Consider the following 24,889-nt stretch of genomic DNA (forward strand, 5'->3'; position numbering starts at 1 on the left):
GGGAGGGAAGCAGCCAGTTGAGTATCTGAGAAACACCCTGGGGCCTGAGCAGCCCGGAGGAATACAGGGCTGGAGCCCCTCACACAGACCAGAGGTGGGGGCTGGGCCAGGAAGCCCCTCACGTGAACAGAGGTGGGAGCTGGCTAGCCATGGAATGTTTGGGGACTGCTGGCAGTAAGCCAGCCACATGTTGACAGCAGAGTCTTGCTACAGAGCCCAGACAGAAGGGAGGTCCCTGAGAACGCCACCCTCCCCAGTCTCACCAGATGGAGTAAGCTTCAGAGCCCTGGGCCCACCCCTGGCAGGGCCTGCTTGTAAAAGGAACCCCAGAATGGCCAAGGCTAGACTTCTTTCCAACTGTGGCAAGTGGGGTGCACACATGGAAAAATGAGGAAACCAGGTATTTCTCACACTTAGCACACGGGAACAGTTCACAACATCCAAGTCAGGATAACTGTTTACTAACAAAGGTGCTTTAATTTAAAAAGCATTTGAGGAAATCAATTAATGAAATAGTCTGGCCATTTGACTAACCAGTTCTACCCATTGCTCAGATGAGCATATACCAAGTCAAAGGAAACAAAACATGCACATATACAAAAGTAGAAAGAGAAAATACTCATGCCTTCAGAAGTTCACAAATTAAAAGCCCTTTAATAATATAAAACAGTTGAACACTGGAATGTTTTTTTCTAGGTCATGAAAAAAGTGAATTCCAAATCTATGTAATAAACCTAAAATAATACAGCATCACTGTCTTCTGTTCTGGTGTTTATCAAACCTGCACATGAGTTTTTAGAAGGTGAATTGGGGATGCTTGAGAATGTATTTTCTCCAAACAGATGGAGCCTGAAAACTGTGATTTTCCAAACCAAGTGGAGAAAAGCAGGAAGAAACTGGTGTTTAGCTGGTCAGCAGACGGGGATCCCCAGGATGTAAACAGCCTTGGCTGTTAGGAGCCTCGCCTGGAACGGGGCCCCCACAAAGCTCCTGAGCCTGGGCCACTTCACTCAGGCTCCTGTTCCCCATCTCCAGGCTCGCAGTGGACAGAACTCCGCTTTCTGAAGAAAGGAGAAGGTACTGTATCACGTGCTAACAACTTAAGGCTCTAAAATACTTTGCTTCTCACTTGAAGAAGTCCTAGAACAAAAGCCTACAGATGAGGCCCTCAGAAATCCAACTGGCAATGTCCCAGAAGTACAGATCCTGCCAAGGTGGGGATCTAAGCCCAGGGCCATCAACCGCAGCTCGGTCCAAATGCTCTGAGCAGTCGTTTTGGCTCTGTGGCCAGAGCCTTGTCTGAAGAGCCCTGGGCCCTGCAGGCTGCTAGAGAATCACACTCAGCATCTGTGGCCTCATCCTCCCCTTCGGCCCAGTCAGACCATCATCAGCTGCATTCCTCAAACCATCTTTGAGGGTTCTGACCCCTTCTGCCAGGAGCTCCCATGGCACTTGCCTACCCTCCAAGGCCCAAAGCCATACCCTGAACCCCAGTGGTGTCCAGAGGCCTCTGGACAGAATCAAACCCTCTCTCACAGGTGACAGGTCAGCTATAGGCCCTGACATTTGTGTCCAAGACAGCATGGGGGAGAGAGCCTCCTTTTCCTCCTTTTGACCTAGGAAGGCAGCCTGGGGACCTTGTTATTCCAAGTGAAGTCACACGGGGTGGAGGGATGCTGAGAAGCCTCACCTGGCTTGTTTACTCGACACACCTCTTCCCATGTGTAGTCAGCAAGATTCACAGGCTGTGTTACCCACGGGTCTGTCACCAGCTTCTCCAAGGTGGTGCGCTTCTCAGGGACTGGCTGCAGCAGCCCGGACACAAGGCTCATGAGTTCTGGGGACACAAAGAACACAGACGGTAGGCCCAGATTGGAATGAAGTGGAGCACATCTCAGATTCCTGGGTGCCCACCACCCCCCACAGAGCCTCTGACTGGGCAGGAGGCGGCCCAGGAACCTCTAGTGCAGGGCCCAGCTGTGCTTGGACAGAAGCTGCCGGAAACACCCATTGCCTCTGAAATGAAAGCTTGGAGTTCAAGATGCCATCTCACTCAAGCAAAATCCAGGTGGTGCAGAGGTTCCTAACTGGTCTGTTCTCAGGCGCTCTGGCTATGCAGAGCTGTGAATAACGCAGGCTTAACATGACAGGTGAGGGGATGCCAGCACAAGCTGAGCGGAGCCTCCAGCCTTGCATCTGGATTCGGGCCCCAGTTCCTTTAACCATGTAGGCACCAACTCAACAGAGCAACCTGGAGGAGCCTCACTGTCCTGACTGCAAGTGTGTTTCTCACAAGAGGGCCTCTAAGATCCAAAGAGGAACATTAACAAAAACCAAATTAGCAAGATGTTTTACAGTCATATGCAAATTATGTGATGAATAGAAAGGAAACAAAGGAGACTGTTGATATGGACAGAGATACACTGAGGAATGAGGAAATGGGAAAAAAAAGTGGCTGGTCTCTAAGGATGTGTCGTCTGTCTACCACTTGCAGCTCACGCTCACCTTTGGACACCAGGTATGGCGGGTGTATGGCAGCTTCCACGGTCTCCTCCAGCTCACAGAAGGGGTTCTCCTCAAAGACCAGCGTGTACAGAGTGACTCCCAGAGACCACATCTCCAGCTCCGGCCCTCTGTAGCTGTGAGGAGGAGGAGGCAACAGGACGCCACGGCGCTCAGCGCAGGCTTGCCAGGCCCGCCCATGGGAAGCACTGTGGCCCTTCCCGACCAGCACACAGGCCAGGCAGTGGTTTCCCAAGAGGGTCACTCCACCCCTCAAACACGCCCTCCATTTCCACACACTTCTGCCCCAGGCCAGCCACCAGGCCGTGTGCCAGGAGTGGAGAGGCCCTCGGGCAGCTCCGAGGCTAATCAGGAACTTCCTTGTGGACACCAACCACAAGATGTGTCCGCCAGGGCAGGGAGGGGGGAGGGCTTCCTGGAGGAAGCAGAGTACACGTCCATTGGCTTTGCTGAGGGCCACGGGAGCCACAGGCCACTTCAGAACAGGGTCACGTGCCCTTCAGACGTGATCGGGCATGTTCAGCTTGGTGTGACCATGGACATGCATGCCCTTTAGGAAGATCACTGTAGCGACGATGTGAAGGGCACTGCAGGACGAGACTGAACAGGTAAAAATACCGAAGGATGAAAGCAAACAAGAAGGACGTGGTGAAGGTGGGTGTTCACACAGTGGGCCAAATGGAGGAGCAAGCTTCAGGGAGAAGACACCCAGAGGACTTCCTGTCGCCGTAAACATCCTCATCCACGCTACCATCTATTGGGTATCTAGAGGTGCCAACGCTGTACCAGCATTTTACATGGCTTAGCCCAAATCCTCACAACAACCTAGCAAGATAAATATTAGTTTCATTTTGCACAGAAGAAGAGCAAGGCTTGGTGAGGTGAAGTTGCTGCCAAGCACGCACCAGAGCCAGGTCACCCGCACCCACAGCCCTGCCCCTGCACTGGCCAAGGCCATGCGTCTCCAGGTCCACAGCTGGTGGTCTGTCCCCAGAAGAGGTCTGGGAAGCAGCAGCCTCTTCCCAGAACCGGAATTAGACAAGGGAGCCAAGAGAAACCACAGCAGTGAGAAGAGTGGCACGGACAGAGCCCCAGGCTGGACTCAGAGAAGAGGGGCTGGGAGGGGAGGGGAGGGCTCAAGAGGGCAGATCAGAGAGGCCAGAGCAGCAGCGTGGGTGAAAGGCCCCCAGGTTGAGTCAGCGGGGTGGTGGGGTCGCTAGCACAGACCGCAGGGAAGCTGAGGGGACGGACGAGAGCTGTAGGGGCTACAGCAAGAAAATCAGATTCGGCAGTTTTCGTTTTTGTGTTGTTTCTGTTTTTTAGAGAGATTTCAAGACTTTTAGAAGCTGAAGAGAAATAGCCAATAGAATAGAACAGAGGTTGGCAAACTTTTCCTGTAAAGGGTCAAATAGTAAATATTTCATGTTTTGGGCCACATGGTCCCCATTGCAACTCAACTCTGTCATGCAGGACAAAGGCAGCTACAGACAACACATAAGCAAATGAGCACAGCTCCAATCCAATAAAACTTTATTTATAGAAACAAGAGGCAGGGGATGTTTGCACACACGTTTGTAGCGGCATCACGAACAACATAAAGATGGAAGCAAAAGGTAGAAGCAACACAAATGTCCACTGACAGATGAATAAGTACAGCATATCCAGAAAATGCAATCAAATTCAGCCTTGAAAAGGAGGATGCTGGCACAGGCCACAACATGGATGGACCTTGAGGACTTTATGCTAAGTGAAATAAGCCAGTCACCAAAAGGCAAATGCTGTGCGATTCCATGTATAGGAGGTCCCTAGAGTAGTCAGATTCATAGAGAAGAAAGCCGAATGGCGGCTGCCAGGGCCTGAGGAAGGGGAATAGGGACCTAAGGCCACAGTCTGCCGACCCTGGAGTAGACGGAGATGAAGATGACAAGACAGAAGCCAGGGCCCTGAGGATGGGATTGAGAATAAGAACTCAGAATCCCTTTCAGCCAGGGAGATGGGGAGAGGACGCAGGAGGGAGGAAGGAGCTCCTGAGAGGAGGCCTGCAGCCCAGCAGGCCCAGGAGCAGCACACCGCTCACAGCCAGAAAGGAGAGGCCAGAAGGCAGGGCAGAGCCCTGGCAGGGCAGGCGCTCAGGGAGAGGGTAGGAGCCACAGCTCTGGGAGGCAGGGGCAAGGTGGCCAAGCAGCACTGAGCTCTCGCCCAGGTTGGATACCCCCCACACCCTCCCCAAGCTTCGCGGCCTGGGTGCAGGAAGGGGTGACAAGCCATGTAGCAGGCATCACGGGTCAGTGGACAGGGGACAGGCAGTTCCCTCCAGCACGGAGGGCACGACAACCACTGCAGGGCAGGCAGAGCCCACCAGCACCCACCAGGCTCTAGGGCAACCAAACTATATCTGAAGGGAAACTCCACGGCCCTTCTTAGACCAACCCCCTTCAATATTTCATGCTGTTTGGTGGCTCTGAAGACGCATGGAGGTTCTAGCAGGGAAGAGCCCATTTTCACTTCCTCCACACTCTGCACACAGGGCATCCAGGCCCAGAAGAGCTCAACTCTGCCTGGCATGGAGAGGCTGGTGCAGGCCGAGGCTGCTGGGCTCTGAGGACTCAGGGTGCGCAGCCTGGAACCTGCACCTCCTGACTGATGAAATATGGCCTAAGCAGATACCGGGATCCAGGGCCCGGGCCACTCCTCTCCCCGAGGCTGAGGCCCTCCCGAGAGCCCGAGGCACGGCATGGAGCTCGCGCGTGACTGCACGCAAATGCTCTGGCCTCAGGCCGCCAGGTCACGTGCAGCTCCAAGCAGGTCTGTGAGGGACCCCGTGTGCCTGTCCCATGGGGGCAGCATCAGCTTCCCTCCTAGAGAACCACATGGAGCAGATATGGGCGCTGCAGCAGCAGGCCGGGAGGGTCCAAGCAGTGCTGTGATCATCCGACTCTAACCAAGAACTCACCTAGAGACACATTCCAACCACACCTCTCTAAAATACATGTAGGTGTTAGTGGAAAACACCCGTTATCTGTTTCTGACTTAATAAAGTCTATTTCATACACATAAAGACACATTTGGTTTACGTGCAGATGAGACAGTGATCAGGCGCGTGCAGCAGAAAACACCGTCAGCAGACAGTCTCCACTCAGGCCCTACAAATGAACAACAATCTTCCTTTCCGTTTTGCTTTCCTCTCTTAAGTTCCCTGAGAGGAGGCCCTGCCCAGGCCGGCCCCCAACTCACAGGCTCCCCTGACTGCAGAGATGCAAACTAAGCCACACGCCCCAAGACGCCGCTTCTCCCCACAACAGAGCAGAGGCTCAGCTGGCCCACTCCAGGGACACGGAGTCTGGTGGTCAGCGACAGCCCCTCCAGCCAAGGGCTCCGCCTTCAGCACGAGTCCTCTGCCTCGGGACTTTCTCTAGTGCTTGATTTCTTGTATGGTCAGCCCCACAGTATTTTACTGAAATAGATATTATTCCTGTCATCAAAATAAATAAACCTAACTAAAAAGAATGCTCTTCACTTATTTGAAGAGTGCCATTTTGGGGGACTCTTCAATATTTTCCTTGGCTTTTTATTATATGAAACTCCAAACAAATAAGAGCTGAGAAAATAAAATTATTAACTCCTATATCCATCACCCAGTGCCTTTGCCCAATAGGACCTTGCCTGCCTGCCCACTGATTTTTCAGCACATCACCCTGATCACTCAACACTCTCATCACAAAGAGGCACGAAGGAAGCCATTTTCCCACCCAAAATCAAGCCACCCTCAGGGTCCTGACAGAGGACAGGAGGACGGGCTGCACCACAGCAGCATACGTACGGATTCCCCATGAGAACTTCCGGTGCACAGTACTCGATGGTTCCACAAAAAGTATAAAATAATTTTCCCCTTTCCAAGTAGGCAGCCGAGCCAAAGTCTATCAGCTTGATTGTGAAGTCCTCGGCGATTACGATGTTCTCATCCTTGATGTCACGGTGGATGATGTCCTTCAAGCGCAGGTATCCCACTGCTGACACTAGCTGGAAAAAGGAGGCCAGAGGGGGCTTTTTAAAAAAGCAATTCAACTAAAATATGCCTTTAAAATAAACTGGAACCAAAAAAAAAAAAAAAATAGAAAATAAAAATAAAAATAAACCTCCAACTCATCATGAACTGGGGACAGGAAAGACTTTTCAATGCTGAAGATATGATTGGAAGCAAACAGGAGACAAAGCCCTTCAGGGCGTGTGCCCACCGGGCATGGCCACATTAGCCGGCAACGTAGCAACATCAATATGAGACTCGTGAGTTCTGTTTGCTGCTGAGAAAACCTTCCCAGCAGACACTCGCCCCCGCAACGCACACCATGCCTATTTCAGGAGGAAAGACAGGCCACAAAGCCACAGTTCAAAGACACTCATGGTGGGCAAGTGAATGGGTACAGGTTTGGTGTTAAGTGGGAAGTGCCCGAGAAAAAGCACCAAGTCGACAACCTCAGCTCTTAGGGAGGGAAAGTGACTTGCCCAGAGTTGAGGCAGCAATTTGGGGCAGAGCTAGGAGCACAGCCTCAGTGGCATCTGAGAGAGAAGCATGACGTGTCAGCCATCCTTTCCCCAAATGTGTGGCTGCTCAGTGATGCAGACTTACAGCAGTTACGCTGGAAATGGGCTTCGTTCCCGCGGAGGTGCCGCTGCAGTGCTCCACTGCCTGCCCACTCTGCCTCTCCAATAATGGAGGCCAGCAACATCGGCCTTTCAGTTTAGCTCAACTAGGATGAATTAAATGTCTGACTGTCATAATCTGGACACCCATTGTCCCAATCAACTTAGTGATTTCATGGATGTATCATGTTGATCTTTTGAGACAATTTTATATTTACAAATGAGTATCTTTCAAATCAGAAGCAATAATCACAGGTTAGCTAAGCCCAATTAACTTATATTTAATAAATATACGCATATTTATATACATATATACAAACATATACATACATGCATATTTATATATACATACCTGCATATTTATGTATACACACACATTTAGATACATACATGTGCACATACATACACATCTGCATATATACGTGTGCATACCTATACACACAACATATACTTGTACACAGGTACACACATAAATACACATATACAAGCATGCATGAATACATACTTACAAATATATGTAGATATATACAAATCAGTCAGGATCCAGTCAGGAGACAGAAACCACACATGAACTTGAACATGGAAAGTTTCATTAAGATTTATTAACTAGTACTGAGAGATTAACCACAAAGGGATAAAGACTGGCTTGAAGAAAGCTGCTCTTCCTGCAGATGCTTCTGTGCCCTGGACCGGCCACGCTGCCCTGGAGCTGCCTGAACCAAGCCAGGGCTGTTCCCAGGCCCAGCTCCCCCACCCCGCTGCTAAGCAGGTCCTGATGAATCTGGAGCTGACAGGCAATGCCCTGAGAACAGGCATGATTCCTACATACATTGATGTGCGATCATGTACCTTATAAAATTGTGAATCTGTATTTATATAGAATAACATTTATGTCTATATATTTTAAAAAGGGGTAGAGATTCTTTTGGCAAAAATTTTAGAGTCTAAACACCATAATTATGTGTCTCACTAGCCCCAGAATTAACAGCTGCCAGGCAGCAGCTTTTAACAAGTGACCCTCAACATAACCTCATACAGATACTCTATTTGCTGTAAAAAGTTTCAGAAAGAAGTGTTTGCCACAAACTAAAGGTAGGACGTCATCTTCCAACACAGGAAGAGGGAGAGAGGTGACCCTTTTTTGGCAGAACCATAATATCTGAAACTTACAAGTAGGAGCCTGAGAAACTAAACTTTGGAAACCCAGCAACCCCTGAGAGTGTGTAGCTTTAAGGAAGAAATGTTGATTCACGGAAGCTGTCATTAGAAATCGAGTCGTCCCCAGCAAACAATCCAAGAGCAAATGTGAGTTGTCTACACAGCCCTTTGCTGGTATTTCTCCAATTCTTTCGGGGGAGCTGGGAGCAGCACAGGATGGAACCACCACCTTCTCCTTAAAACCCAACACAAGTTACCGTTTCTTCCTCCTGTCCCTCTGCTAGGATGCCTTCCTGTTTTGATCATCACTCTCCCGTTCCAATAAAATAATGGCCAAAGTTCAATACGTAATTAGACACAAAACAGATCAAGACAAATACTTACTGTAAAATGAGAATGTCAGGATCTCAATTTTGCTGGTTAATTAACTGAACAACCACCATTTACTTAGCACTTACAGCCTGCAGGCCGCTGTGCCACACACATGCCTTTGAGACACTCTCTGACTGCATCCTAACCCTTATTGATTAATTTTTATGATTGTTGTGGATATTTTATGTATGTAAATAAACCTTAATCATTAAACATACTTTCCCATCATTCCAGGACTGTATCTGGCCTCATCCTTCCTTCCCAACCTCACTTTCTCTACTTCAATCATAGAATTTTCTTCTCAAAATAGATAACCTACTCCATGAAATCCCCACACACAAGGCTAGATCCAGCTCAGCGAGAGAACCGAGTATGGATCACTGATCTTTGCAGCCACCGGACCCAGGCACCCAGGCTTGCGTTCACCCAGCCGGCTCTGGCCTGCTCTCACTTGTCGGAAGATGTAGCTCGCCAGGGGCTCATCCAGCCTGGGGTGGCGGTCAATGAAAGCGAAGAGGTCTAGGCCGGAGCCGTGCTTCTCCATCACGAGCTGGAAGAACCCTTGGTTTTCAAATACATCCAATACCTAGGAAGAGACAAAGCCAAGTCCAACTCTGCCAAAACATCTTCAAGTCAACAAATTTAAGACATTTGACATGAGCCAAGTTAGGGTATCTCTAAAGAGGAAATCGTCACCTACCTTGATGATATTGGCATGCTCCACCCTGGATAGAATTGCAATCTCTAAAGTAACTTTCCCAAGTTTGGGATCCTCAATCCAACAATCCTCCAAGACCTTCTCCTTCTTAATAAACTTCACCACCACCTGTGAGGAAGACAGAGAGTGGAAATAGCTGGAGCCAGTCCTCAAGCATCCCATTACACCAGGGCCACCCGGTCCTCAAGCATCCCATTACACCAGGGGCCACCATCGGTCCTCAAGCATCCCGTTACACCAGGGCCACCCGGTCCTCAAGCATCCCATTACACCAGGGCCACCATCGGTCCTCAAGCATCCATTACACCAGGCCACCCTCCTCCCATTACACCAGGGCCACCCGGTCCTCAAGCATCCCATTACACCAGGGCCACCATCGGTCCTCAAGCATCCCTTACACCAGGGCACCCGGTCCTCAACATCCCATTACACCAGGGCCACCACGGTCCTCAAGCATCCCATTACACCAGGGCCACCCGGTCCTCAAGCATCCCATTACACCACCCCCCCCCCCCCCCCCCCCCCCCCCCCCCCCCCCAAGCCCCACCCAGGCCACCCTCCCCCCCCCCCCCCCCCCCCCCCCCCCCCCCCCCCCCCCCCCCGGTCCTCAAGCATCCCATTACACCAGGGCCACCTCGGTCCTCAAGCATCCCATTACACCAGGGCCCATCCTCGATCCATCACAGGCACCTCAGCTCCCATTACACCAGGGCCACCCGGTCCTCAAGCATCCCATTACACCAGGGCCACCCGGTCCTCAAGCATCCCATTACACCAGGCCACCCTCCAGCCTCCCTTACACCAGGGCCACCCGGTCCTCAAGCATCCCATTGCACCAGGGCCACCATCGGTCCTCAAGCATCCCGTTACACCAGGGCCACCTGGTCCTCAAGCATCCCATTACACCAGGGCCACCATCAGTCCTCAAGCATCCCATTACACCAGGGCCACCATCAGTCCTCAAGCATCCCGTTACACCAGGGCCACCATCGGTCCTCAAGCATCCCCTTACACCAGGGGCCACCATCGGTCCTCAAGCACCCCATTACACCAGGGGCCACCTGGTCCTCAAGCCTCCCATTATACCAGGGGCCACCATCGGTCCTCAAGCATCCCGTTACACCAGGGCCACCATCGGTCCTCAAGCATCCCCTTACACCAGGGGCCACCATCGGTCCTCAAGCATCCCCTTATACCAGGGGCCACCATCAGTCCTCAAGCCTCCCATTACACCAGGGGCCACCCAGTCCTCAAACATCCCATTACACAAGGGGCCACCCGGTCTTTAAGCATCCCATTACACCAGGGGCCACCCGGTCCTCAAGCCTCCCATTACACCAGGGGCCACCATCGGTCCTCAAGCCTCCCATTACACCAGGGGCCACCCAGTCCTCAAGCATCCCATTACACCAGGGGCCACCTGGTCCTCAAGGCTCCCATTACACCAGGGCCACCATCGGTCCATGTGGCAAATGCATCCCCTGCATTTACCTCCCCTAAGTCCCAGGGACATGAAAGAAGAAACACAGTGGTAAACGCCTGCAGCACAAGGAAGCAGAGAAGGTGGTCAGCAGCTGACCAGAAACACAGCGTCATTACTGCCCATTCTGTAAGGTGGATAGACCTTACAGAGAATCCAGGTGGAGCTGAGGGAGCCATAACCTGGGCTGGAGAGAGGGCCCCAGACGCCTCAGGGCATGTGCCCCAGAGAACATCCACATCACTCCAACTTCTCAACCAAGGACAGGGAGCCCTGGCGAAGAGAATGAGCTAAGAAGCCTGAAAACTAGAAAATATAAAGAAAGGCTATCACTCTTAGATATGTTTTCAACACTGACTGAGATTAATCAGAGTTTAGTAAGACTGACAGACATAAGGCATATATAAGAAAAACAGTGCCACAACAGTCAATGATAGTCAAAGTGTAACAGAAAAAGATACCATTCATAAAAGAAAGAAACACTGCAAGTCACTGAAAATCTTGTCACCCAACACCTGCTGCTACGTGGGTGTCGGCACGCAGCTGAAGGAGCGACGGGCAACCCAGTGGGTGCCGACCACAGGATGGGCCTGTTCAGGTGTCAGCAAGAGATGCTGAGCAAGATCACGCACCAGGGAACGACGAGTGCCAATAAGGAAAAAAAGATGGGGCAGGAAGTGCCGCGGGGGTGCGGCCCCTGTGAGGTGGGTGGGACAGGGAGCAAGTCCAGGAAGGCAGCTTCTGAGCACCTCAGGGAAGGCCCTCCAGGCAGAGGGCAGCGGGAGCACAGGACTGCGGCAGAGCGCACCTGAGCTGTGCAAGGAGGTGTGAGGGAGGCGGGGGGCTGGGCAGGCAGCGTAAGGGGGCATCGGGAGGGCATCGGGGCCAGGGCGGGAGCAGGAAGCACCATCGAAGCCTGGGCAACATCCAGGCCTCTCACAGTAATCAGGAGAGAAGGGGGCAGCTTGGATGCCAGCCTGTGAGAGGTGAAAGGAGACAAATTCTGAAGACCCTTTGACAGGAGGGTCACCATGGCCCAAAAGGCCAGAGGTGAGACTGAGGGAAAGCAAGAAGATGAGGGGAAGCAGGCTGTGGTCCTGAGCAGCAAAAGAAGGGCCTGCTGAGATGCGGCAGAGCTCCAGGAACCTCTGGGAGGGCTGGAGCCCGGACACTCTAAGTGAAGAGGCCTGCAGCCTGTCCAGCTGCAGGGCCAAGGAGACAAGGGGGCGGGCTCCTCCAGGGGTGCCCATGCACACCTAAAATGAGTGTCAGGAGGAGGGAGAAGGAAAGAATTAATAGAAACAAAGAATAGAATCCTCTTAAAATAAAGGAAGCTTTAAATATTCAGATCAAAGTCTTACCAAGTATCAAGCAAGAATAAAGAAAACACACACAAACATACACCCCTAAAGACATCCTCATGAAAACTTTGAAAGACAAAGATTTTAAATCTAGAAAGAAAAATAAATCAGGTTGCTGTCAGCAAAATTCACTTCAAAATAATGCTAGATTACAACAGATACTGGTCTAAAAATTTCTGAGAGGAAAAAGGCATATCACCACTAAAATACGAGAGAAAAATAAACACAATTTAATACATACAAGGACTGAAAGTATAATACCCATGACTCCTTCCTGGAAAAATCAGCAATGAATATATTCTACCAAGTGAAAAATAAACCTAAGAAAAAGAAGAAACTGGACGTAAAAATAATGGAGATTTAACAAAAGAATAACAAGACTTGTACACTGAAATTACAAAACACTTTAAAAGAAATCAAAGGTCTAAATGGACAGAAAACTTTCAACGTTCACAGATCAGAGACTTGATATTGTTAAGATGACAATACCCCCCATGGTGAGCTACAGATTCAGTGATTCAGTGTGACTCCTATGAGAATCTCAGCTGGCTTTTCTGCAGAACTGGCAAGTTGACCCTAAAATCCTTATGGAAATGCAAAATAGCCAAAACAATCTCCAAACAGCCAAAACAAGCTTGAAAAAACACAAAGTTGGAAGACTAGCATTTTCCAGTTTCGTAACTTACTACAAAGAAAGCTCAAGACAGTAATCAAGACAGTAATCAAGACTGGCTTAAGGATAGACTTAAGATAGAAAGATAGACTATAGGTCAGTGGAATAGAATCAGAGTCCAGAAACAAACCCATGCATCTATGGTCAACTGATTTTTGACAAGGGTGCCAAAAACCACTCAATGGGGAGAGGATAGTCTTCTACAAGCAGTGCTAGGACAGCTAGATATCCACATACAAAAGAGTGAAGTCCGACCCCAGTCTCACACCACACACAAAAATTAACCTCAAAAATAGATCAAAGACTTACATGTAAAATCTAAAACCATAAAACTCTTAGAGAAAACGTGGGAGTAAATCTTTATGACCTTGGGCTTGGCAGAGTCTTCTTAGATCACCACCAAAAGACAAGTGACAAATGGTAAAAAAGACCAACTGAACTCATCCATTTAAAATGTTTGTGCTTCAAATGAAACATCAAGAAAGTGAAAAGATAACATATTTAATGGGAGAAAATATTTGCAAATCATATATCTGATCAAGAAATTGTATCTAGAATACAGAACTCATGTAATTTAATAATAAAAAGACAAATAACCCAATTTAAAAGTAGGCAAAGGGGCAGGGCCAGGCACAGTGACTCACACCTGTAATCCCAGCACTTTGGGAGGCTAAGGCAGGTGGACCATGAGGTCAGGAGTTCGAGACCAGCCTGGCCAACATGGTAAAACCCCATCTCTACTAAAAATATAAAAATCAGCTGGGCCTGGTGGTGTGTACCTGTGATCCCAGCTACTCGGGAGGCTGAGGCAGGAGAATCCCTTGAACCCAGGAAGCGGAGATTGCAGGGAGCCGAGATCGCGCCACTGCACTCCAGCCTGGGTGACAGAGCAAGACTCTGTCTCAAAAAAAAAAAAAAAAAAAAGAAAAAGAAAAACATGCGCAAAGGATCAGAATAGACTTTTCTCCAAAGAAGATTTATAAACAGCCAATAAGATCATGAAAAGACACTTGACATCGTTAGTCATCAGGGAAATGCAAATCATAACCACAATGAGCTACCCCTTCACACCCCCTAGAATGGCTAGAAAGGAAAAGACAATAATAAGTGTTGGCAAGGATATGTACACTAGGAACCCTTGTACACTGCTGATGGGAACGTAAAAACAGTACAACCTTTTCAGAAAACTGTTTAGCAGTTCCTCAAAACATTAGACTCAGAGTTACGACATGACCCACGAATTGCACTCCTAGGTATATGCCCAAAAGAACTGAAAACATATGTTCACACAAATCTTATATACAATTGTTCATAGAAGCATTATTCCTAATGGCCAAAAAATGGAAACAACACAAATGCCCATCAGCTGATAAACAGATAAACAAAATATGGTGTTCATATAATGGAATACTACTCAGTCATAAAAAAGAATGAAGTACTTATACACACTGCAATATGGATGAACCTTGAAAACATTATGTTAGATGAAAGAATCCAGTCACAAAAGAGCACACTGTGCATGATTCCGTTTATATAAGGTGTCCAGAATAGGCAAATCTATTCAGACAGAAAGTAGATTAGTGGTTGCCCAGGACTGGGATGGAGGAAATTCGAGCAGGATGGGGGTTATGGGACTGACTACTGATGGGTATGAGGTTTCTTTCTGAGGTCATGAAATATTCTTCGTTTGTGGTGATGGTTGCACAATTCTGTATATACTGAAATCTACTGAACTGTTCACTCTAAATGGGTGAATTATATGGTATGTGAATTATATCTCAACACAGATGTCAAAAATCATGATGAAATATTAAAAACAAACAACAAAAACATGACATAATAAAATATACTCAACAGAAAGCAGGAAAAATAGAGGAGAAAAGAACAAAGCACAGAAATATCCAGAAACAATAGAAAACATCTAGATTTAGATTCTAGATTTAAATCCAGCCATATCAATAATTTCATTAAACATCAACGGTCTAAACACCTCAATTAAAGATAGAGACTTTCATATTGAATTTAAAAAGCAAGACCCAAGTGTATGCTGCCTACAGAAGACCATTTTAAATATAGACATAAATGACTAAAAGTAAAAGAATGAGAAAAGTTTACTATGTGAACACAAATCAAATGAAAGCTGGAGTAGTCATATTAGTATCAAAGTAGACTTCAGAACAAGGCATATCAAATAAGGAAGTAGTTCATGAAGAAGATGCTATGATAATAAATGGGTATTCCTATAACAACAGAGCTTCCAAATATATGAAGTAAAATCTGGGAGGATTACAAAGGGAAATAAGCAAATCCACAGGTGTAGGTAGAGACTTCAAAACATAATACAAGCATCAACAGATTTAAAGAAACTGAAATTATACAAAGTATGTTCTCTATAAAGAAATTAAAAACAGAAAGATATCTGAACAATCACCAAATATGTGGCAATTAAACAACACACTTCTATATAACACAAACTAACAAAATATTTGTAAATGAATGAATGTGAAAGCACAACATGAAAATCTGTGATACACAGATAAAGCTGGGTTTGGAGAAAAATTTAGAACATTAAATGATTATATTAGAAAAAAGCATAGCTCAAATAAATGATCTAAGATTCCACCTTAGGAAAATAGAAGAAGAAAAGAAAACTAAATCCAAAGTAAGAAAAAATAATGAAAAAATTTTTAATAATAAGAGAAAAATCACAAGATTGAAAATCGATTATAAATAAGAAAAATTAATGAAACCCAAAGCTGGTTATTTGAAAAGATTAATAAAATTGATAAGCCTCTAACCAGACTGATCAGTTAAAAAAAAAAAAAGACACAAATTACTACTACCAAGAATGAAAATAGTGATAAAATTATAGCCCCTACAGACATTAAAAGTTTTTAAGAGACTATTATGGCAATAAATTTGATAACTTAGATGAAATGGACAAACTTCTTGAAAGATCCAACCCACCGAAGCTTCAAAAGAAACAGAGAAATAATCCCATTTGTATTTTAGAAGTTTAATTTGCAGTTAAAATTCTTCCCTCAAAGAACACTCCAGTCCCAGAGGATTTTACCAGCCAATTTCTACAAAACATTTAAGGAAAAAATAATACCAATTCTATACAAACTCTTCACAAAACAGAAGGGAGGACTACTTCCAAATCTTTTTTTAAGACAGGGTCTTGCTGTGTTGCCCAGGCTGGAGTGCAGTAGCGTGATCACAGCTCACTGCAGCCTTGACCTCTCGGACTCAAGCGATCTCCCTTCCTCAGCCTCTCAAGTTTAGCTGGGACTACAGGCATGCACCACTACGCCCAGCTGACTTTTAAATTAGTTTGTAGAGATGAGGTCTCACTCTGTTGCACAGGCTAGTCTTGAACTCCAGGGCTCAAGCGATTCTCCCACTGCAGCCTCCCAAAGTATTGGGATTACGGGCATGAGCCACCATTCCTGGCCCCAAATTCATTTTTATGAGGCCAGTATTATGCTTATATTAAAATTAGACAAAGACATTACTAGAAAACTACGCACCAATATTCCTCATAAACGTAGATGCAAAAATGCTCAATAAGTATTAGCAAACTGAAGACACAATATATAAAAAGGGCAGTATTACATTACGAGCAATCCCAAGAATGCAAGGTTGAGTCAACATTCATCACTCAATCATTATAATGCATCATGTCCACATAAATAAAAAATACATCATCTCAACAGATACAGAAAAAAGCACTTGACAAAAGCCAACATCCATTCCTAATAAATACTCTCAGCAAACAAGGAAGAGAGCTTCCTCAGCTGATAGAGGGCATCTACAGAAAGCCCACTGTTAGCCTCATCATTAATAGTGAAAGGCTAAAGGCTTTTTTTCTAAGATTGGCAACAAAGCTAGGTTGTCCATTCTCACCACTCCTAGCTTATATTTTACTGGAAGTCTTGGCCAGTGCAATAAGGCAATCAATCAATCAACCAATCAATCAATGGCATAGAGATTAGAAAGGAGGTGATAAATGATACAACTGTCTATATAGAAAATCCCAAAGAATCTACCAAAAAAGTTTGGCAAGTTTGCAGGACACAAAGTCAACAGAGAAAAATAGATCGTATTTTTATATACTTGCAATGACGAACTGGAAATTAAAATTAAGAATCAATACCACTTCCAACAGCATCCAAAACATGACATACTTAGGGATAAACCTAACAAAATATGTTGGATGCATATGCTAAAAACTGCAGCACATTGATGATAGAATTCAAACAAGACCGAGGTAAATGGCAGGGAAGACTCAATCAATGTGTGACTTCTCCTCAAATAGCTCTATGGACAATACAAATCCAAATAAAATCCCAGCAGGCATTATTAATAAAATCGACCATGGTTGACACCTGTAATCCCATCACTTTGAAAGACAAAGGTGAAAGGATCATTTGAGGCCAGGAGTTCAAGACCAGCCTGAGCAACAGAGCAAGACCTCGTCTCTACAAACATTAAGAAATTAGCTGGGCGTGGTGGTGTAGACCTGTGGTGCCAGCTACTTGGGAGGCTGGAGAAGGGAGGATCGCTTGAGCCCAGGTGGTGGAGGTTGCAGTGAGCCATGATCGCGCCACTGCACTCCAGCCTGGGCGACAGGGTTCAAGGCCCTGCCTTCCCCAAAACTAATTAATTAAATCAACAAGCTGATTCTAAAATTTACGTGAACAAGCAAAGGACCTAGGATATTCAAAGCGGACTTGAAAACCGACAGTTTCAAGATTCACTATGAAGCTGCAGTCATTGGCAAGTGCGTCGACATGTAGACCAGTGGACTGAACAGACCCACACATATATGGTCAATTGATTTCTGCCAAGGCTACCAAGATCATCTAATGGAGAAAGGATTCTTTTCAACAACTGGTGCCAAACTAGTATAAATCCACGTGTATAAGGTAAGCCTCAGCCACGGCCTGCACCACACACCAAATCAACTCCCACTGCCTCACAGACCTCAATGTACAACCGAGGACTATAAAACTTGTAGGAGGAAACAGAAAATCTTTGTGACCTTGGGTTATATAGGATACCAAAAGCATTATCCATAACAGAAAAATTGATAAACTGGACTTCATCGAAATTAAAAACCTCTGCTCTCCAAAAGGCACTGCTAAGAGAATGAAAAGACAAGCCACAGACTGGGTGAAATTCCCTTACCAGATAAAGGAATGGTAACTAGAAATTATAAAGAACTCTTAAAATACAGTATTGTTTAAAAACCCCATTTTTTTTTTTTTTTTTTTTTTTTTTGAGACGAAGTCTCGCCCTGTTGCCCAGGCTGGAGTGCAATGGCGCAATCTTGACTTACTGCAACTCCCACCTCCCAGGTTCAAGGGATTCTCCTGCCTCAGCCTCCTGAGTAGCTGGGATTACAGGTGTGTGCCACCACACCCAGCTAATTTTTTGTATCTTTAGTAGAGACAGGGCTTCACTATGTTGGCCAGGCTGGTCTCGAACTCCTGAGCTCATGACCCTCCCAAAGTGCTGGGATTACAGGCGTGAACCACCGCACCTGGCCTCAAAAACCCAATTTTTAAAAGCTGGCAAAGGTTTGAAAAGATTTCATCAAAGAAAATATGCAGACAGCGAACAAGCACACAAAAAGATACTCAACATCATTAGAGCTCACATCATTAGAGCATTATATAAATAGAATGTCCAGAAATAGGCAAGCCTGATTATGTCAAAAGCCAAGAGAGTGGGTACCCTGGGGTCTGTGCCCAGAAGGGCTCCTGAGATGCTGGGGAAATTCTGCATCTTGATCTGAGTGCTGGTGGTGTGTGTGTCCAGTTGTTGAAAGTCCCTAACAATGTACACTCATGATTTGTGCATCCTGCATTTAAGTATTTGCCTAAATAACTCTCAGGGCATATAGCTGGAAAGCAACAGGGGTCTCACATTCCACATATTCAAGTGCTCTTCTGCCATTTTCTCCCCCATGTCACACACTGTATGTGTTTCAGGCCTGCTCTGTTTCTCTTAATAACTACTGGGATACTAATGCTTAACCCTGAAATAGCAGGTCATCCTAAACGCTGGGGAAAAAAACTCAAAAAGATTTTTAAAAATTCTCTTTTCCTCCACAGCTGGGAAGAAAAATGAAAGCCACTTTTATTCACCATAAAGCTAGTTTTTTATTGTGGTTTTTGGCTTTTTTCTTGGAGATGGTCTTGCTCTGTTGCCCAGGCTGAAGTGCATAGCATGATCTTGGCTCACTGCAGCCTCGACCTCCTGAGCTGAAGTGATTCTTCCACATCAGCCTAATTTTTTAACTTTTTGTAGAGACGAGGTCTTACTATGTTTCCCAGGCTGGGTCAAGTAATCCTCTGGCCTCGGCTTCCTGAAGTGCTAGGATTACAAGAGTGAGCCACTGCATCCCACCCATAAAGCTAGTTCTAATAAACTGTACAGGATCAACCTCCCAACACTCTGGCTTCTCCCATCCTGCCCAGCACAGTGACAGCAGGGGATGTATGCCCATCTCTGCTCTCTGTCACCAGGTAACCAGGCCTGGGAGGGTTCTTGGTACAAAGGAGATTCTTAAGATATGGGAACTGCACTCTGTTCTGTGAACCATAACGACCCTTAAGAGTCTATTTTCTGACTGGTTCCTTTACTCAATAATTTGTTGGCCTTATAATAACATTTAAATTGCCATCTGTTTTTTAAAAGGCAAAAACTACTCATGTGGTTTCTTTTTACAGCAAGAGAAAGATGCTGGGGCGTCTTTCTTCTGCCTTAAGGTATAAAGGTTTAAAGAAACCCCTAGAGTCCATCGGGTTTCTGATGCAAACCAAGAATGAGAAGATCTGCTCAGATAAATTACAGATGAAAATAGAAACTTAAAAATCAAACCGTTGGCTGGGCATGGTGGCTCACATCCGTAATCCCAGAACTTTGAGAGGACAAGGCAGATAGATCGCTTAAGCCCAGAAGTTTGAGACCAGCCTGAATAACATGGCAAAATTCTGTCTCTACCCCACCAAAAAAAGAAAGTACAAAAAAATTAGCCAGATGTGATGGTGCATGCCTGTAGTCCCAGCTACTCAGGAAGCTGAGGTGGAAGGATCACTTGAGCCCAGGCAGCAGAGGTTGCACTGAGCTGAGATCGTACCACGGCACTTCAGCCTGGATGAAGGAGTGAGACCTTGTCTGGAAAAAAAAAAAAAAATTCAAACTGTTTAGAAACACATGACAACAAAAGCACTGTAGAGCAAAACCTCTAGGATATGGCCAAAGTGCATTCTGAAAGCTTAATACTGTAAACAGTTATTATTATTATTATTAATTTTTTTTTTGATATGGAGTCTTGCTCTGTCGCCCAGGCTGGAGTGCAGTGGCGCAGTCTCGGCTCACTGCAAGCTCCGCCTCCTGGGTTCACGCCAGTCTCCTGCCTCAGCCTCTCCGAGTAGCTGGGACTACAGGCGCCCGCCACCACGCCCGGCTAATTTTTTGTATTTTTAGTAGAGACGGGGTTTCACTGTGGTCTCGATCTCCTGACCTCGTGATCCGCCTGCCTTGGCCTCCCAAAGTGCTGGGATTACAAGCGTGAGCCGCCGCACCCGGCCAAACAGTTATTATTAACAGCATTGAAAATACACATTCAATACGATAATCTAGAAACCTAGCAAAATTAGGCCGGGCGCGGTGGCTCACGCCTGTAATCCCAGCACTTTGGGAGGCCAAGGAGGGTGGATCATGAGGTCAGGAGATTGAGACCATCCTGGCTAACACAGTGAAACCCCATCTCTACTAAAAATACCAAAAATTAGGCCGGGCACAGTGGCTCACGCCTGTAATCCCAGCACTTTGGGAGGCAGAGGCAGGCGGATCACGAGCTCAGGAGATTGAGACCATCCTGGCTAACACAGTGAAACCCCGTCTCTACTAAAAATAAAAAAAATCAGCCGGGTGTGGTAGCGGGCACCTGTAGTCCCAGCTACTAGGGAGGCTGAGGCAGAAGAATGGCATGAACCCAGGAGGCAGAGGTTGCAGTGAGCCAAGATCGCACCACTGCACCCCAGCCTGGGCAACAGAGCGAGGCTCTGTTTCAAAAAAAAAAAAAAAAATTAAAGAAAAATAGCAAAAATAAATCATAGAAAGTAAAAGAAATTAAAAGAAAACAAAAAATACTTGATGAGTAAAATAGACAATTATTTGGCAAGTGTAGCAAAAAAAAGAGAGCGAAACAAGAATTAGGACAGCCAAGGGAACATCATCTTCCAGGTATTGACACACCATCCAACTGCCACTTGGCCAGCCTCATAACTCTGACATTAAAAAAAATAAATTAAAAAAAAGGAAGGAGGGAAGGAAGGAGGGAGGGAAGGAAGGAAGGAAGGAAAGAAGGAGGGAGGGAGGGAGCAAGAAAAATGAAAAAGAGGAAAAAAAGAAAAAAGAAAAGAAACGAAAAGAAACAAAATGAAATGCAACAAAACTTAGGTATGAATATAAACGAAAAAAAAATCCCAAATAGAAATAGCAAATCAGGCCAGGCGCAGTGGTTCAAGCCTGTAATCCCAGCACTTTGGGAGGCCGAGGTGGGTGGATCACAAGGTCAGGAGAACGAGACCTTCTTGGCCAACATGGTGAAACCCCGTCTCTACTGAAATACAAAAAATTAGATGGGCATGGTGGCGCATGCCTGTAATACCAGCTACTTGGGAGGCTGAGGCAGGGGAATCGCTTGAACCCGGGAGGAGGAGGTTGCGGTGAGCTAAGATGGTGCCACTACACTCCAGCCTGGCAACAAAGCAAGACTCCGTCTCAAAAAAAAAAAAAAAAAAAGAGAAATAGCAAATCAAAAATCAAATTCAGCAATGCATTAAGAGACTGTTATAATATAATCAAAGACAAATACTGTATGTTATTCGTTTTATTAATAAAGGCAACAAGGATATGAGTATCTCAATAGATGCGGAAAAGACATCTTTTGACAGAATTTGATAGAACTCAACACTCATTCTTAAAAAATTTTAGCAGGTTGAAAGTAAAATGAAAGATCCTCCAATGAAAGGTGCTCATCAGGCACTGAAAGGAGCCACAGCCACCTTGGAGCAGCAGCAGAGCCCAGAAGAGGCAGCGGCACACCTGCTGTGCAGCACACCCCACAGGTCCTAGTTAAGGATAGACAGGAGGGAAGGATAAAAGGATGATGACAGGCGAATCACAGAGGGGACAGACAACACTGTCATTACTGCAGAGGAGTGGTTGTTGATCTAGAAAATCCAAAGGATCCACTGAAAGAGCATTAGTACTAGGAAGACTTGGATATACACATATGATGGATCAATCCAAGCTCGGATTTTTGGTGTATTCCGGCCACAAGTGACTAGAAAATGCAGGGAGCAAAGGATCCTGCGGGCAGTATTCCATGACCCTCCCAGGAACCCGCCAAGCCAGGCACAAACACACCTGGACAATCTAACAGGGATTCACAGCAAGCAGCAGATGCTGCTTCTGAACAGGAAAGTGGCCATCATCCTGATGTCAATTCCCCCACGTCGCAACATGTCCAGGCAGCTACAAATCCCAACAGGACTTGGGAGGGAGGGAGAGCAAGTTCTAAAGCTTATTTGGAAGGAGAATATGTAAGAATGGCCATGATAACTGGGGAGGAAGGGGGTGGGGGGACAAGCAGCTGGCAGTACTCAGTGCACCTAGAGGAATGCCTAGCACACACCAATCCCTGCTCCAGCCGTGAGCTATAAACAGAGCAGTCATTCCAGGGAGCCGGGAAGACCAAGAGCTTCTGCTGGTTAGCTTGCTTGCCTCTTTCTTGGGGTTTTTTTTCCAGCTGGGTGGAGGCGGTCTTAAATTTGGTTTTAAGCATGCATGTGCAGTGCCCGTGAGATATCAGCATCTCAGTGGGGAGGAGGAGAATGGTGCAAACCCCAGGCTCAGAAAGGAGGGAACAAAGGTCCAGATGTGGGATCTAACACAAGGGCAGGAGGCGAAGCCCTGAGCCTGGCCTGTTCAAGGTCTGAATCTACAACTTGACGGGATCAGCAACCCTGGATGTGGACATGTGTTCTGCTGAGAGAACCTCCTTGTATCGGGAAACCGCCCACATACCAGGTTGTATGCTTGGTGCTGTACGTAAAGGACTCCTCAAAAAACCCCAGGTTTAGAGAACTGGGACCAAAAGTCAAGAGCCATTTGAAGTGGTGCCCCACGCCACTCCCCTCCCACATCCAGGGTACCTCCTTGTTTTTTTCCTTGTCCACAGCAGTCCACACGAAGCCAAAGGCCCCACTGCCCAGCGGGCTCAGGGTACTGTACTTTTGGGAGTACTCGCCCTCACAGGCCGCCAGCCCCTCCAGTTCCACAGCCTTGGGGGGCTCCTCAAACCAGGGTCTGGCTCTGAGCACCTGCAATGCAGAGGAAGGTCTGTGGGGTTACATGCAACTGCACCTGGCAGAGGTGCAGCACCCACAGTGGTCCCCCTGCGTCTTCAGCAGCCACCCAAGGCAGGTGTGCCCTGCACTCCAGTCCCCTGCACTCCAGTCCCCTCTCCTCCTATGCTCTCAGACAGGTCTGAAAGCCGATCTCCACAGGGCACCCCAAGCAGCCTCAGCACTCTGATCTCAACTGGCACACATGTCAAAACGTGTTTACACCCCAACCATACACATGGGCCTATGCAGATTTAAAGTGGCTTTATAGTCACACCAGATATTAGAAGACAGTGTGAAAAGTTACAAACAGGGCCAGGCGCAGTGGCTCACACCTGTAATCCCAGCACTTTGGGAGGCCAAAGCGGGTGGATCACCTGAGGTCAGGAGTTCAAGACCAGCCTTGCCAACATGGAGAAACCCAGTCTCTACTAAAAATACAAAATTAGCCGGGCGTGGTGGTGCGTGCCTGTAATTCCCACTACTCGGGAGGAAGCGGAGGTTGCAGTGAGCTGAGATCGCGCCATTGCACTCCAGCCTGGGGAACAAGAGCGAGACTCCGTCCCACCAAAAAAAAAAAAAAAGTTACAAACAGACCGTATTCCCATCCCCGAGGAAACAGAGAGGTGCCAACTAGGATATTTGCCACACAGTACAAGGCAAGTCCAGGGCAGGCATTGACTGCAAATACCCACTTCCACCAGGCTGGGTCCGGTGAGCTCAGCAGCGGTAGAGTGGGTGGAGCTGGGCAGGCTGGCAAGGAAGAGGCGGGTCCTGGCGGCTGAGTCGCGTTGGCTGTGGAGGAGGTCTTTCACCAGCCAGCAGCAGAACAGAGGTGTGGGGCCCTGGAGCTCCACCCGCCTCACCTCAAACTGTATACCTGAAGGGTGAGAAGGTAAGAATGCACAGGCCTGTGCTGACCTGGCTAGACAGCAGCTTTCGGTTAGAAAAGTCCAGTCCTAGAATGCAACAGTCCAATCCCCAGCAGCTTTAAGTTAGAAAGTTCAATCCCCAGAACACAGACCAGAGAGCAGCCCAGGCAGAGGCAGGCAGCACCAAGGCCTGGAGGAAAGCTGTCAGGGCCGGCCAGGGAAACACCCCCGGGGCATAGCCTGCAGGCCTGCAACAACAATCACACCTCCTCACTCAGGGCAGCCAGAGGCCAAGGAAGCCCTCCGGAGAGGCCTGTAGTTGAGGGTGCAGACAACCTCCAACTCAGAATAGCCGGGAGAACCTGCACTCAACGTGCCCCTACACACAGTGGGTCTTTGGCCTTCCAGTGACAAGAATGTGAATGGCTTACATTAATCCACGTACACATGTACCTACTCTAGTCACTCATAGTCATATTAAACTCCATACCCACTTATATAGAGAAAGCACATATGCATTTTCCACAGCCTCCTAGCTATACACCAACGTAAGTGTGGTTAGCTGTTTTTGGTGGTGGGGGTTTACAGCCCATTTTATTTCCTTCTTGTTTATATTTCTAATGTTTCTACAAATAACACTTATTATTTACAAAATTCTTTTAAG

At 47.1% G+C, this 24,889-nt stretch overlaps 1 protein-coding gene across 3 annotated transcripts in view; it reads right to left on the reverse strand.

The window, feature by feature from the left end:
• Nucleotides 1-451: 451 nt before the first annotated feature.
• PASK (PAS domain containing serine/threonine kinase) overlaps nucleotides 452-24,889 on the reverse strand; it is a 45,902-nt gene continuing 21,464 nt past the window's right edge. The window contains exons 11-18 of one of the 3 annotated variants that reach the window (XR_004027909.1): nucleotides 24,049-24,233; nucleotides 23,162-23,329; nucleotides 9,395-9,520; nucleotides 9,146-9,280; nucleotides 6,344-6,539; nucleotides 2,506-2,639; nucleotides 1,691-1,837; nucleotides 452-1,061 (exon numbers count right to left, since the gene is read on the reverse strand). Coding sequence is in view for 2 of the 3 variants with exons in the window: in XM_030803349.1 (XP_030659209.1) it covers nucleotides 904-1,061; nucleotides 1,691-1,837; nucleotides 2,506-2,639; nucleotides 6,344-6,543; nucleotides 9,146-9,280; nucleotides 9,395-9,520; nucleotides 23,162-23,329; nucleotides 24,049-24,233 (1,253 nt within the window). In the remaining variant the exon portion in view is untranslated. The other 2 variants (XM_030803349.1, XM_030803350.1) reach the window with 2 other exon arrangements.

This window comes from Nomascus leucogenys, chromosome 22a (genome assembly GCF_006542625.1).
Source record: "Nomascus leucogenys isolate Asia chromosome 22a, Asia_NLE_v1, whole genome shotgun sequence".
Taxonomy (NCBI): domain Eukaryota; kingdom Metazoa; phylum Chordata; class Mammalia; order Primates; family Hylobatidae; genus Nomascus; species Nomascus leucogenys.